The 16,710-nt window shown below is 39.8% G+C and overlaps 1 protein-coding gene across 2 annotated transcripts in view; it reads left to right on the forward strand.

Moving 5' to 3' along the window:
* Positions 1-13,678, forward strand: part of LOC133409659 (protein ILRUN-like) — a 22,784-nt gene extending 9,106 nt beyond the window's left edge. The window contains exons 2-5 of one of the 2 annotated variants that reach the window (XM_061689993.1): positions 1,040-1,194; positions 6,601-6,708; positions 9,322-9,644; positions 11,604-13,678. In XM_061689993.1, the coding sequence (XP_061545977.1) occupies positions 1,040-1,194; positions 6,601-6,708; positions 9,322-9,644; positions 11,604-11,639 (622 nt within the window). In that variant the 3' untranslated portion in view covers positions 11,640-13,678. Of the gene's footprint in view, positions 1-1,039; positions 1,195-6,510; positions 6,709-9,321; positions 9,645-11,603 lie in introns of both variants that reach the window. The other variant, XM_061689986.1, reaches the window with a different exon arrangement.
* Positions 13,679-16,710: the final 3,032 nt, after the last annotated feature.

Here is a 16,710-nt window from a genome sequence, read left to right on the forward strand (position 1 = left end):
ATTTAACGTATTCAGAAACAAAACACTGGTATCTTCTTAGAGCCCCTTGAAATGGTGAAAAACTGTTTAACCACCGCTATATCTATGCATTTGAGCACTACATAGTTCAGAGTCTTAGCACACGTTTTCAGCAATTAATTCAAATTTGTATAATGTATATTGAAACAACTCTCTGAATTAATTTGAGAGGTCTTTAGGAACAAGCTCAGATTCCTCCTATTAAAAAAAAGAATGTAATCACTTGTCCTGCAATTGTATAATCTATACATTAAACAAATGTGTGTGTGTGTGTGTGTGTGTGTTTATACATCTAATATAATATATTTAAGCAGCACGGTGGTCGACTGATTAGCACATCCGCCTCACAGTTTGGAGGACCCGGATTCAAATCTGGCCTCGCCTGTGTTGAGTTTGCATGTTCTCCCCGTGCCTTTGTGGGTTTTCTCCGGGTACTCCGGTTTCCTCCCACATCCCAAAAACATGCATGGAAGGTTAATTGAAGACTCTAAATTATCCGTAGGTCTGAATGTGAGTGTGAATGGTTGTTTGTTTGTATGTGCCCTGCGATTGGCTGGCAACCAGTTCAGGGTGTACCCCGCTTCCCGCCCGCAGTTAGCTAGTATAGGCTCCAGCATTCCCGTGACCCTAGTGAGGATAAGCGGTGTAGAAAAGGGATATATATTTTAATGGCATTGCATGAATAGGATTCTACCCAACAACCCTGTTGTAGTGAAACTGTTGACTAACATTTACTTGCGTATTTTTTAAATGTTCAAACTGCAAGGATTTGTTTTCACAGGACAGCCCGTTCATTGGATGTGTCAAAGATAATGTATTTTCCTGGCCATCACCAAATCACTGAAATTGTACTGGTTTGTAACATTTGTTACTGTATTGTTCATCTCCTGATGACGAAAGCAAATGAGCTTCAGAAAGGCTTTGAAACCTGCCAATAGACACCCATAGTGATAAATTTGCTATGAAAAAGATAGTGCTAATAAATACTGTGTAACTACCTCTTGTCTCCTTTCTGTTTCAGGAATTTACAAGCAGCTATTGGAGCCTACTATGACTTTGAGAGTCCTAATATCAGTGCGCCTTGCATGTCCCTTGTGAAGGATGTGACGATTGGTGAGGGTGAATCAGTTCCACCTGACACACGTTTCACCAAGACCTGGAGGATACAGAACACAGGTAGAGCCCAAACAACAGTCATTTGTCCTTCACAAATACAAGATATTGCTAAAAGTATTGGCTCACCTGCCTTAATTCTAATATCAATTTAAGTGTCATCCCATTACATAGGGTCCCATCCCAATCCGTAGGTTTTAATACGACATCGCTCCTGACTCTGCAATTGTAACATCTTAAACCCTTCTGGAAAGGCTTTCCACAAGGTTTAGGAGTACGTTTATGGAAATTTATGACCATTTTTCTAGAAGCGCATTTGTGAGATTACACACTGATGTTGGACAAGAAGGCTTGGCTCCCAGTTTCCGCTGTAATTCATCCAAAAGTATTCTACAGGGTTGAGGTCAGGATTGTGCAGGCCAGTGAAGTTCATTCACATCAAACTCTCACATCTGTGTTTTTATTAACCTTGATGTGTGCACTGATGCACAGTCATGTCGGAACAAACTGTTCCCACAAAGTTGGAAATGTCCAAAATATTAGCCCCTGGGCTCCAGTGAATAGAAACTCTGAATGCTTCAGCATACAAAGTTTGGCCATTACCCAAATTTGGGCAAATTCTGTGTTAGTTATGAGTACCGTCGAATGTGTGGCTTTGTTTTTAAGAAGCTGACAAGTACGGTGCGCAACCATTTAGCAACCATAACGTTACTTACAGGTGCGTTTGCTCAGTGCAGTTACTATGTGACATACAGTTCCCTCCAAAAGTATTGGAACAGCAATTCCCCCCCGACCCCCACCCCAAAATGGCAGCACGTGCATACGCAGCGGCTGCTCTCTGTCCCAAACAAACGGTGTTTTCGTGTTTTTCGTCTTATAAATCAGAGTGTTTTAGTCCGTCTTCGTCACGTCTACATTTTCCAAGACGAAGATACAGCAGCGTTCCAGACAGCGCCATTCAGCTCGACCGACTAGCATGCTACCAAGCGGGCAGAACTCTCGCCGGGGGTAAGACTCGCGGCGGCAGACTATGTGTTTACATCAATGACGCCTGGTGCCGGGACGCACCGCAACTGGAGTTGATTGCTCTGAAGTGCCGGCCGTTTTATTTACCGAGGGAATTCACTGCCATACTGCTTATGGCAGTCTATATTCCTCCAAACTCCAGCAATAACAGGAGTGAGGCGCTAAATGAGCTATACCATCATATCAGCGGACAGCTGACGGCCCACCCAGATGCTTTCCTCATCCTAGCTGGGGACTTTAACAATGCGGACTCCAAAGCTATGTTTCCTAAACTCTACTCAAACATTGACTTTCCAACATGGGGAAATAACACTCTGGACAATGTTTTTACCCACCTGAGAGGAGCCTACAAGCCCCTTCCCCTCCTCCAATATCACCGTTATGCTAATGCCAGTTTACAGATTATGACATGAAAACCGATCAGCATAAAATGTGAATTATTCAAGCCGATCAGATGGGTGTAAAGTGTATTTAATATTTGGTGGCATAATCCTTACTTGTAATAACTGCATCAAGCCTGCAACCCATTGACTTTACCACACTGTTGCATTCTTCATTTGAAATGCTTTTCCAGGCCTTTACTGCAGCCTCTTTCAGTTCTTGTTTGTTTCTGGGGGTTTCTCCCTTCAGTTAAGACCTTCCAATTTCCCCCCCTGATGAAGTCCTTTGTTGTGTTGGCAGTGTGTTTTGGGTCATTGTCTTGTTGCATGATGAAGCGTCTCCCAGTTAGTTTGGATCCATTTTCCGGTAAATTGTCAGACAAAATGGTTTTGTAGACTTTAGAATTTCTTCTGCTGCTACCATCATGAGTTACACCATCAATAAAGACTAGACTTTACACCGATCTAATCTGCCTGATCGGTATCGGCCGATAATTTGTATTTTATGCTGATCGGCTCTGCAAAAGACATTTACTCCGCATCGCCATCGTGTACAGTATATTTGCATCCAAAAGCTTGTTTATTTTTAGCCTTGTCGCGTGTCTTTTGACGTAGTACTGTAAATACCTGCCAACCAATAAAGTTATGGGGTAAAAAAAAAAAAAGTCACCCGTGTGGGACAGACAACACGTAATGCCCGGATCAGACTACAAGACAAATTTGGTCTTTCACGATTACACTATGTCAGACTACTGTAATAAAATCTTGTATTCCGATACTACCGCATCCCGTCTTTTACGATCACTGGGCTTTATCTTGTCAACTCAAACGTGACCGGATACACTCGTTACCACGGCCACAACAACTACAATCGATCGTGTCGTGTGTATTATAAGAACAAAATGGGGGGGGGAAACGTGTGCTGATGGTCACAGTACTTGGGAGAGGAGTTTAATTAAAAGTTTGCTTAAGGCATGTTCACGTACCTTTAATACGGTACGGCTCGCAAGCAGGCAACAAAACGTTATGTAGCCTAGCAAGCTAGTGCTATCACTAACGGTTGTACTAGCGTTCTGTCGATTCATGCGCTAAAGCAGTGATTTCCAACCTTTACTGAGCCAAGGCACATCTTTTACAATTGAAAAATCTCACGGCACACTAACAAACAAAAATGTCACAAAAAGTGGATACATTAATTACTGTATGTACATCCTGCCATCTTATAGAAGAGCATTTACTTGTTCTGTCTGTAACTATGCCTCCCTGGCATAAATAGATGAACAAAGATACATTATTTCTTGTAAATAAATATTTTTTGGAGCAATTAAGTTACATTTTATAATTTCCCACGGGACACCTGAAGAGCGCTCACGGCACACTAATGTTGAGAATCACTGCTCTAAATTTTCGGTGTGTGAAGTAATTTAATTACAATAAAGTAATTTAATTACAGTAAGTTAGTACCCTTTATCTGTTCTGTTGTAATGTTGGTTTAACCTGACTGATTATAATACATGACCTGACAAGATATTTTTGAAGATGCGCAGTATACAGTACCGTATTTTACCATAGGGCGCACCGTATTAAAAGCGGCAGTCTCAGTTACGGGGTCTATTTCTGTATTTAACACATACATAAGGCGCACCGTATTATTGGGCGCAGGCATGGTAAAACATACGCTAGCTTAAAACATACGATAGCATGCATGCACGCTAAAACAATGTTTTTAAAAAGGCAGTGGGAGAAAAACTGAGTTCGGTTGTAATTTATTGAAGTATTTAACAATGTACTCACGTTATTTTTTTATCAATCCTCATCCACAAATCCATCAAAGTCCTCATCTTCTGAACAGCTGGGCAAATTCTCCATCAAACATGCCGGGTTCCCTCGTCATTGTCTGAGTCAGTCTCGTTGTCAGGGGCTATTCAGCAATGATGCCGGCTTTTGCGAAAGCTCGGACAACAGTCAAAGCAGATACCTTAGCCCAGGCATCCACAATCCATTCACATATGGTGGCGTAACTCACCTGGTGATGGATGGATAGATGCCGCGTTTCATAAAACGAAAGCACCAAGACGGACCTCCTTGAAAATGTTTTCTGCAAGCGTTATTGCCTCAGTTATTATTATTGCCCGAGTCATCAAACATACTGGTAGTCAACGAACCAGCAGTGTGCAGCCACGTGTTAAGAAGTCCATTTGAGTTGTAATCAGGGCACTGTAGATCGAGGCAGGACATGATTCAATTATTAGCTGCTCTAGCAAGTATGCCTGGATGCTGCAGCAGCCAGTCATATCATCCAGACGTCGTCACTGTAGCAGCCAATCATTGAATCATGTCCTGCCTCGATCTATAGTTGGATTCATAACGCGAGCAGCGAGTGAGTTAGATGATTGACGGTTGAAAAGATGAATCCACAAATAGATAAATGAAAATGAACTCAATTTTGGCGACCTCGATATATCGTTTGTTTTCCTCGTTTCTCGTCTCCAAAGTGGTTGGATGACAAGAGGCTTCATTCTGTCCATTGGTCTCAGCTGGTCTCAGCACTAGCACGTTTGTTCCAGAGCAGAATGACTGGAGTGTGCCCTCTTGTTAGTCATCCAGTGTTTTTCTATCTGTTGGGAGAGGCTGGGCCACTAGCATGAGACACACATGCAGAAAGTGAGTCTGCATGAAACAAACTAACGTAGGAGAAATTAGGATGAAAAAGGATGATTACACCGCCTAATGTCAGCCCCGGTGTGGGCATATTTCACCTGCAAACCGAATGAGCAAGGTGAGCCCATGAACATGGATTAAAAAACTCTATAGCGTGCTGAGTTTGATGAGTTTTGAGATCTACACAATGATAGGTCTCAAAATTACTATTTTGTTTTAATCAATTTAGCTTTGTTACTGTACTGTTTTTTTATTTGTTAAACATATTTCATTACATGAAAGAGAGAGAAGATACGATTACATGAAAATGCAAAATTTGAAGAAAAGCAGAAAGACTAAATCTCATATTTTCTGCACCGTTTTAACTGGAAATATTTACATTTCACATTTTAAACTCATTCAGAAACCTTTTCCATTAAAGGTTTGTAAATAGATAACTGGCAATTATATTATGTGAAATAAATAAGCATCGTTCACAAACCTTTGTTTGACTAGATTATTTTGATTGTGCTTATCAAACACCACAGCGCCACTCTGCAACCGGCCTGCCAAGTAGATTCTCAACCTAGGGGACTGATGTGCCAATGTTGTGTGCTGTGTTTCAGCAGTAAAAAAAATCATCTTAAGCTTATTATTTAACAAATATATTTTACATGTGAAATAGTTTTTTTTTAATTCAAGTTGACAGCTGACTGCACGCTCCACATGCGATAAAATGATGACATAACACAAAAGCAGACTCAATTTTTGATACGAGGAACACTCAAATAGACATTGACTATCACATTTTAAAGTAAGCTTTTTTTAAGAGTTGAAAATGTTTCATTTCACATTCTCTGTAGCAGTTCATGGATTTTATAAACTGCAACACTAGTTTCTCATACATACAGGTTAAAAAAAACATTAAAAAAAACGATATATGCAGTGTTATCCTCACTTTAAATGTCATAAGGGTTTTGTGGCACCCGGCGGGTTTTTTTTCTGTGGGAGATGGTCCAAATTGCTCTCTGAATAATTAAGGTTGCTGAACCCCGGCATAGGCATTATCAACACTCACTGTACTTTCTTGGCCACAGATTGAGCATATGTGGTGTCACTACCGGGTTATCCTGTTACGGGTTCGGCAAATATGGCAGCGCCCAGTACAATTTTTAAAATACATTTTCAAAATTACTAAATGTGCATAAAAATTCACCATATTTTCAAATTCATGAAAATAACTTTTCACTGCTGCAAATTAAATAAAAATCCCCATGAAAAAAGTACAGTATCCCTTTAAGTAGCGCTGCATTCATGTCTGCCTGTCTTCCAGGTGCAGAGTCTTGGCCGCCTGGGGTTTGCCTGAAGTATGTTGGGGGAGATGAGTTTGGTCACGTAAACATGGTAACGGTACGGTCTCTAGCCCCTCAGGAAATGACGGACGTAAGTGTGCCTATGGAGAGTCCTGTGTCTCCTGGTATGTACCAGGGCCAGTGGAGAATGTGCACAGCAACAGGACTTTACTATGGAGGTACGTGTAACAAACTATACAATAATACAAAGTCATTTTTGCTTTTTAGCATATTTGCCTTAAACATTTTTGAAACTTTATGAAACAATTCTCCCATGCATTTTACACACTAGAGTTTTCCATTAGGAATAGTTTTAAGAAGGGCTGCAAAGATAGATATTTTAGAAGCACTACTACATAGGGATAGACCAATCAGCCAGGCCGGTTATCAGCACCGATATTCTGACTTTTGATGCATATCGGCATCAGCCTTTTTTTAGTTTGACGGATTAATTTCAAAGTGGTTAACTTCAGGTAACTATTTTATTTATTAAAATTTTCAGTTAACCTTATGAGATGTTGTTGACCCTGGAAACTACCTGCACTTTTTGCTTTTGTTTAAACTTCAAACAGAGATAAGTGAAAGATTAACTTTTCAGTTATTAACTGAAATTTTGGAAAACTTTATTTAATGTAGAAAACCTTTGGGCATTATTTATTTTCATTTAATTATTTTTTTTTCCATCATTAATGTACGCACAGCACCCCATAATGATAGAAAGAAAAAAAACGTAATTGTTGAAATTTGTGTTGATTTATAAAAAAAAGAAAATGAAATATCACACAGCCATAAGTATTCAGACCCTTTGCTGTGACACTCATTTAACTCGGGTGCTGTCCATTTCTTCTGTTCATCCTTAAAATGGTTCTACACCTTCATTGGAGTCCAGCTGTGTTTGATTATACTGATTGGGCTTGATTAGGAAAGCCACACACCTGTCTATATAAGACCTTACAGCTCACAGTGTATGTCAGAGCAAATTAGAATTATGAGGTCAAAGGAACTGCCTGAAGAGCTCAGCGACAGAATTGTGGCAAGGCACAGAGCCGGCCAAGGTTACAAAAAAACTTTCTGCTGTACTAAAGGTTCCTAAGAGCACAATGGCCTCCATAATCCTGAAATGGAAGCCGTTTGGGACGATCAGAACCCTTCATAGAGCTGGCCGTCCGGCCAAACTGAGAAATTGGGGGGGGGGAAGAGCCTTGGTGAGAGAGGTAAAGAAGATCCCTAAGATCACTGTGGCTGAGGTCCAGAGATGCAGTCAGGAGATGGGAGAAAGTTCTAGAAAGTCAACCATCACTGCAGCCCTCCACCAGTCGGGGCTTTATGGCAGAGTGGCCCGGTGGAAGCCTCTCCTCAGTGCAACACATGTGAAAGGCCTCATGGAGTTTGCTAAAAAAACACCTGAAGGACTCCAAGATGGTGAGAAATAAGATTCTCTGGTCTGATGAGACCAAGATAGAAATTGTTGCCCTTAATTGTAAGTGGAATGTATCCTGGACGAAAACCTTCTCCAGAGTGCTCCGGACCTCAGACTGGGCCGAAGGTTTACCTTCCAACAAGACAATGACCCTAAGCACACAGCTAAAATAGCGAAGGAGTGGCTTTAGAACAACTATGTGATTGTTCTTGAATGGCCCAGCCAGAGCCCTGACTTAAACCCAATTGAGCATCTCTGGAGAGACCTGAAAATGGGTGCCCACCAACTGTTGACCATCCAACCTGACAGAACTGGAGAGGATCTGCAAGGAGGAATGGCAGAGGATCCCCAAATCCAGGTGTGAAAAACTTGTTGCATCATTCCCAAAAAGACTCATGGCTGTATTAGCTCAAAAGGGCGCTTCTACTAAATACTGAGCAAAGGATCTGAATACTTATGGCTGTGAGATATTTCAGTTTTTCTTTTTTAATAAATCTGCAAAAATGTCAAAAAAAAAAATTTTTTCTGTCAATATGGGCTGCTATGTGTACATTAATGCGGGGGGAAATTAACTTAAATGATTTTAGCAAATGGTTGCAATCTAAAAAAAAGAGTGAAAAATTTAACGGGGTCTGAATACTTTCCGTACCCACTGTATATAAACACACGATTGCCTCTGCCTTTTCGTTTCAGCTGGAAACCCGATTTAATGGACTTCGGACATAAAATAGTGTCCAGTTGGAACTTAGTCACCCCTCCCTTGCACCAGTGAGCTAAATTTGGATGAACTTTGCTTCAATTTAACGGACGATCGGATTTAACAGATGATTCATTAATCCGTTGAATTGAGGTTCCACTGTATATATATATATTTTAAAAATAGATTTAGTCTGTAATTTTAAGTCATTAAAAAAGTGACGAATAAATATAAACACTTATTTAATTTATATTATTTGGTGGAAGCTTTGCTTTTAACACGTAAAAAGTGAAAATAATTGCAATTTCCATATAGATTTTCTGCTAAAATGAAACGAACAAATATATCCACAAGAAACATGAAGTACACACATTTATTTGCTGTAGTGGGCCACAAAAACCCTGGACCTTGAGTTTGACACCTATGTATTAGAATTACAGGTTGGACTGTCTCTCTCTGTACGTTTATCACTTGTGAAATCACTGTGACGTGAAAGATCTCAGATCTTTCTACCTATTAATTAATCAGCAAAGTGACTCACTATCAATATTTAATTTAAGAAATCTCATAATAAATTTTTCTTTTAATTCAGGAGTTTTATGAAGCCATTTATGAAGCCCACTACCAAAAACATAGTCCTGTTTTACCTAATAGCTCACTTCTGTTTTTTGACAGATATTATTTGGGTAATCCTGAGCGTGGAGGTCGGAGGCCTTCTTGGTGTCACACAGCAGCTTTCGTCCTTCCAGGCAGAGTTCAACACCCAACCTCATCGCAATGTAGAGGGAAATTACAACCCCTTTGCCTCACCAGAGAGGAGCAAATGGCCCAACAGCAACACCAGCCTCCATCATGACAGCAGCCATAAAGTCTCAGAGGAACACTGGCAGGGAAGCCCGAACCAGCTGCAGCAAGATCAGAATGGACTTTCACACAACTCTGTAGACATAGTAGCAAACAGCCTACAAAGCAATCTGTCAATAGTCACTTATAACCAGGTAAGGTGTCACATGGTCCGCAGAGATATGCATTCCCTTCCAAAAGTATTGGAATGGCAAGGTCAATTCCTTTGTTTTTGTTGTATACTAAAGACATTTGGGTTTCAAATCAAAAGTTCAGAATTCCAGCTTTTAGTTCATGGTATTTACATCTAGATGCGTATAACAACTCGCGACAGAGCACCTTAGCTAAGGCATTGGAACAGACATGATGAAATTAATTTAAAGTGAATAACATTAAATAGTTGGTGGCATAACCCTTATTTGCAATAACTGCATCAAGCCTGCGACCCATTGTCTTCACCCGACTGTTGCGTTCTTCATTTGAAATGCTTTTCCAGGCCTTTGCTGCAGCCTCTTTCAGTTCTTGTTTGTTTCTGGGGGGTTCTCCCTTCAGTCTCCTCTTCAGGAGGTAAAATTCATGCTCTATTGGGTTAAGGTCCTGTGATTGACTTGACCAGTCTGGGACCTTCCAATTTTTCCCCCTGATGAAGTCCTTTGTTGTGTTGGCAGTGCATTTTGGGTAATTGTCTTGTTGCAAGATAAAGCTTCTCACGATTAATTTGGATGCATTTTCTGTAAATTGCCAGACGAAATGGTTTTGTAGACTTCAGAATTCATTCTGGTGCTGCTATCATGAGTTACCTCATCAATAATGACTAGTGAGCCTGTTCCAGAAGCAGCCATGCAAGCCCAAGTCATGACATTACCTCCACCATGCTTCACAGATGAGCTTCTGTGTTTTGGATCGTAAGCAGATGGGGGTGTGGGTGGCGGTGGTCCGGTGCCCGTGCCCATCCCTTTGGAAATGATCGAGGCGCTTTGATCAGGCCCGCGACCTCCCTGGGTCCTGGGGTGTCGGTGGCTTCCCCTTGGTTGGGTCCCCTGCTGGACACACTAGCTGACTGTCTGTCACCTAAAACCCTTTTCTGTCCAGCTGCATTTCAATAAGAATAATTAAAAACAAATTTTTAAATAAGCAGAGGGAGTATTTCAAACTCCCCTATTGCACAGCAAAATTGTTTCACCAGAAATGCATACAGATCCACCATTCTGCAAGGCCATGAACAGGACCGGTTTAAAAAAATAAAATAAAATAAAAAAGTTTACTTTTCTCCCATAGATAGCTTTCTGGTCTTCATGTTTGCTTAACAGGAAATGCAGTTTTCACAGGTGAAACCCAAAGCCAAAAACAAACATCTCAAGTTGAGGCAATCAATCTAAAAGGCAACACCTGAGCCGCTAGAAAGACCCATCAGTCACATGTTCCAATACTTTTGCTCACTTGAAAAGTGGGTGGCTTCAAACAAAAGGTGCTCTGTCCCCGGGCTCTTCAGCTGCCCCTGCTCCAGTGTGTTCCACTAACGTGTATGTGTTCACTGTGATGGGTTAAATGCAGAGAACAAATTTCGTGTACATGCATGCATGTTCATGACAATAAAAGGTGATTCTTCTTATTATTATTCTTCTGTCCTGAGTTATTTAACACATCTAGATGTAAATACCATGAAATAAAAGCTGGAATTCTGAACGTTTGTCACATATTCATCTTTTGATCTGGAAACCAAATGTCAAACAAAGACCTTGCCTTTTCAATACTTTTGGAGGTGACCGTAGCTGCAATCAACATAAGGTACAATACCAACTTGAATGATGCGGTGTTTAGTAACTAATGCAAAGTAGTGATTTTGGAGATGGGAGAATTGTGCCGACAGTGGCAATACCGTTCTATCAGTGTCACTCACAACTAATTTCTGTATTGAAAGAATGTTTAATCCAGCTCTTATGATTGTGCCAGCTGTTTTTTTCTGCAATCTTTTTAATGATTTGCTTGAGCCTGCATTTTGGCTTTACAAGTTTACATGTACTATTAGCTAGGTCAGAGTCTCTAACATTGTGAAACAAAGAAAGCCATGCTCTGTACGCTTAATATTTTCAAAATCTTCCTCTTTCTTACAGGGTTTACAGGAGCCTTCCCCTTTTGGTCACTCTTAAATCTTGGGACTTGTTCTAAAGAAACTGCAGTGATAAGCGCCTCTGGAGCCTACCAGATCAATAAGAGATGGAAGAGGCTTCATAAGTTGCTGCAGGAGAGTCAGGAATCACTTTATGCAAAACGGCTCTACCCTGCAGAGGCACTCTTGAGCAGCAGAGGTCTCTGAGGTCGGATCCACCATCCCACAGCCACTGTGTGCTTTTGTGAATGCTAAGTTTAAAAGTAGCGCTATGAGTCTTTTGAGTGATATCTCTTTTTTTTCATATGATTTAGTTGTCAAAATTGCCTGTATTTGTCAAATTGTAGGTGTATTCTTGTGAGTGTGTGCACAAGTGCAAAAAGAAATTTTGGAGGAAAAGCCATTTATTTTGCCAATTTTAAGACTGCCCAATTCATCCATTGATTGGGTTTCTTGAAATTTTCCCTTTAACAAAGAAAAGTAATGAACCGGTAGTTATTTTGGAAAAAGCATGTTTTATTTTTATAATACACAGAAATCCTCCAGAAAGTATGAAAAGCTTAAGTCAGGTAGTACATTTACACACACACACACGCACGCGCCACCCAAATTTGACAAGTCACTAAAATAAAATGCAGTAGAATTGTCCTCCACTTGAGGGTGTCATCTTCACTTAAATATTGTGCAGGGCAGCTTCAATGACTTGGACTTGTTCATCGATTCTCAGCCCCATAGTCCTTACCTGGTTTATTTGGCTACATTTGGAATGCCTTATGAATTTAATTTAACATGAGGTGTTTTCTATGTTTTATGATGCCTTATGCTGTCAAACAGGACTATCAGAACTAAACTGGGAAAAAGCTGGCGTGGCATGATTGAAGCCAAACCTAATTTGCTGTATGTAAATAAGTTGGTTATCAGAGTAATATGTAAGTACCTCAAAGCATTATTAAAGGTTTTCTTGCAAGGAAGTATTACTAAATTTTAATCATAGCTTTCTGATCCCATGTAGAGATCATTTGGAAACAACCATCCATCCATTAATTTTATGCTACAGCATTCAGTTAACCTAACATGCATATTTTTGAAATGTGGGAGGAAGCAAGAGTATCCAGAGAAAGTACATGTAATTAATTATGTGGAGGAGATACAAACCCCACACAGAAAAGCAGAGTGTCAAACCTACAACCTTGGACTTTAAGGTAGATGTGCTAACAAGTTACCACACGCTTCACCGTGCTGCCTTTATTAACGTGTATGCTGTTATAAAGTCAACACCATCCTATATTAGCTAAAATTATTGGACGATTGATCGTAATTCCCCAGTGTTTGAACCAATTAAGCTATTATAGCATTGTACTGCAGTTCAACATGAACAGCAATGCATAGTCATTGTAAAAACGGAATCAGTTTACATGCCCATTTCATTTAAAAGCTCTTGCACACTATCTTTTAATTTGAATGTATTCTATGAATGTAGAGAGAGAAAAATTGTTGGCAAAATGATGAATTAGCCTGAAGGCTATAGATTTGTGTTTGTGTTGAATACTATTCTGCTTCTAGGGTTCAAAGATCACCAATCCTGTAGTGACGTAAGAGCTGACACATTGGTGTTGTCCTCCTTTTTTGTTGCTGCATATTTAGTAGCACTGGACTGACTGATCTATGCACTGAGTAACCTGACCTCTGAGGCCCATGTGTGTGTTACTTCCTACACTTGAGTCCCGAAGGGCTAATTGACTGAGTCTGGCAATCACAGCCATTTTTAAGAGTACTTCACTCTTGGTTGGTAAACATCTTCAATGCAGCTGTAACGGTAAACCCCAAACGACGCTGAACTTTTGACAATATAAGCTAACACTTCAGCATGCCACAAAGAAAAAAAAAATGTCCCAAGAGGTCAAAGCGCAACAGTAATTGCTCTCAGTAGTAACTTGTCAAGTGCAGTGTGTGTTTATCTTTGAAGTTTCCAATGATGAATCATACAGCAGCATGTTTGTAAGTGTGGGAGTGTTGAAAGCTTTTTCTCTTGTACGTTTGATGAATGTTTGTATGAATAAATTATCGTTGAAAATTAAAGGCTTTTGTCTTGTGTAAAACAAATGTGGCACACTACGCCACCTTGGCACGAACACACATGAAGGCTTTGGTCAAAGCCATCACATTAGTCTTACTGAACCTAATTTCAATGCCTCAGTGTTCTTGGGTCCCTTGAATGGCGCTATGGCTAAGCTGCTGTTATAATTATTGTGGCGGAACGTGGCAGTTCCAAGTTTTCAGAGGAAGTGAAAGAGTTATTAGTGGTGGCCTACTGTACGTGTAATGGATAGAGACTTTTGACAAGCCATCTCTACCGTGTTCAGCTAATTAAACATGAGCAAGAACTGCATTGATCACTGTTTGGAAAAGCTTTATTAAGAGAAAGTATTCGCGTTAAAATCGGAGGAAGAGCTTGATTTGTTATCAGATCTCCTTTTCCCTTTTATTGGAAAAAAGTTGAGTCAGGTTACTACGGTGGCCTGGAAGTGCAATACAATATAACAAATTCTGAAACACTTTAACATTTCAGAAAACACAAAAACTAAACATGAAACACTTTAACATTTCAAAAAACAAAACACTTTTAACATTTCAGAAAAAACACAAACAAAACATGAAACGCCCTTAACATTTCAGGAAACACAAAAACAAAACAGGAAACACTTTAACATTTCAGAAAACACAAAAACAGAAGATTAAACACTTTAACATTTCAGAAAACAAAAGACGAAACACTTTAACATTTCAGGAAACACAAAAACAAAAGCAGAAACACTTTTACAAAAAGACGAAACAAATTACAGTTGCGGAAACCCGGAAAGGGAGGGGCCCATTTCGCAGAGAGTCTTGGATATCCCACGGCCTTTTTCGGCAAGACCCGCCCCGCTTCAACATGATTGGCTCCTGCATCGCGGGAAGGGGAGGCTACACAGATGGAACGTGATGTCCATCCCAAATAGCGATTGTATATATGGACGACCTGAACAGCGAGCTTGTATAGGCGTTTGATCCTCTATATACAATATATTGTACTTGATCACATTTCTAAAAGCATAAAAAGATAGATTACAAGTTAAGGAAGAAGCAGGTTGCTAAAGAGAGAGCATGCTGGTGAGAATTAAAGGGAAAGTGTGGATATTTGCAAGGAAGCTGAGGGTGGATCCCTCGCTCAGTATGTTAAAAAATTAATGGGGCTTCCTTTCAAATATCCACGCTTTCCCTTTAATTCTCGCGAGCATGCTCTCTCTTTAGCAACCTGCTTCTTCCTTAACTCTTAATCTATCTTTTTATACTTGTTTTTGTGTTTTCTGAAATGTTAGTGTTTCGTGTTTTGTTTTTTGTGTTTTCTGAAATGTTAAAATGTTTCACAATTTTGCAATTCCAGGCCACCGTAGGTTAACTTGCTTGCCTGTAGGCGTACTGGTCTGCATGTGGCTCCTCTCAATGGCTCCTGTCCAGCAGCACTATAAACTACTTGAGGAAACGCTTGCTGCTCGTTTTGCTCTGCTGGATGGAATGTTGGATGCAAATGTGTCTGAGCAACATGAGAGAAATGTCGAGGCCACTAGACAATCTCATATTTTCTTTTTTTTTGTGTGTGCGCAAACCTTGTTTTTTTTTTTAAAAAAAAGTAGTTTAAGCAGCTCTTTAGAATAATTCAACACTGTTTAGTTAAAGTAAACATTGACACAGTTTCCTCCTCACTCCTCCGCTACTTGTTCACCTTTTGTTGTTTGACTTTCCAATAATAGTCTTCAACTTTTTCAAAACAACTCATCAGGATAGTTATATTAGGTTTCCTTTCATGTTCTAAAACCACTGAGAGATAAATTTTTCAAAACACTGAAGCTACCTAACTAGAACATCCTTAAGACCTAAGATTTATTTTCCCTTTCTTTTGACTCCAAAGGAGGTAATATTACATTTGTATGGATATTTCTCACTCAAACATTGTGATTCATATTTGTACGAAGCAGACAATACAAATCTTTTTCAACGCAGAAAACATTTGGCAGCATTTTTGATTTGTCAACTCAATTAAAATATTAAAAAAGAAATTAAATCTACTGGCGGCACGGTGGCCGACTGGTTAGAGCGTCAGCCTCACAGTTCTGTGGTGCGGGGTTCAATCCCCGTCCCCGCCTGTGTGGAGTTTGCATGTTTCTCCAGGCACTCCGGTTTCCTCCAACATCCCAAAAACATGCATTAATTGGAGACCCTAAATTGCCCGTAGGCATGACTGTGAGTGCGAATGGTAGTTTGTTTCTATGTGCCCTGCGATTGGCTGGCAACCAGTTCAGGGTGTACCCCGCCTCCTGTCCGATGACAGCTGGGATAGGCTCCAGCACGCCCGCGACCCTAGTGAGGAGAAGCGGCTCAGAAAGTGGATGGATGGATGAAATCTACTGTATGTCTTCGCTATGAAACCGATTCCTCCTTTAATGTCTATATTAGCAATTATAAATAGGGTCAATGCCTGCTTTGCATTTACTACATGAAGAAATGAATTTTTGATACCAAACAAGGCTACCACTTACCTCTCTAACAGTAAACGTAAGTTTGTTAATATTTTTGGTTCTGAAATCGGATTTATCGTTGCATCAAGTGATTGTTATACTTTCAGCAGTGTGTCTTTTCAATTCAGTACAATTTATACCTTTCTTAACAGGAATGCTTATTTATTTCAATAAGTCATTATGATTATTGCATACACTCAAGACCATAAATATTGGGACATCAACACAATTCTCTTTTTTTGGCTCTAAACAGCGCCACAATGGATTTGAAATGAAACCAACAAGATGTACCTTAACTGGAGATTATCAGCTTTCATTTGAGGTGATTTACATCCAAATCAGGTGAAAGGCGTAGGAATTAAAATAGTACATTATACAACGACAATTCCAACAAAGTTGGGACGTTGTGTTAAACATAAATAAACAGAATACAATGATTTGCAAATCATGTTCGACCTATATTTAATATAATACAATACAAAGACAAGATATTTAATGTTCAAACTGATAAACTTGATTGTTTTTAGTAAATAATCATTAACTTAGAATTTTATG

This window comes from Phycodurus eques, chromosome 1, assembly GCF_024500275.1.
Source record: "Phycodurus eques isolate BA_2022a chromosome 1, UOR_Pequ_1.1, whole genome shotgun sequence".
Taxonomy (NCBI): Eukaryota; Metazoa; Chordata; class Actinopteri; order Syngnathiformes; family Syngnathidae; genus Phycodurus; species Phycodurus eques.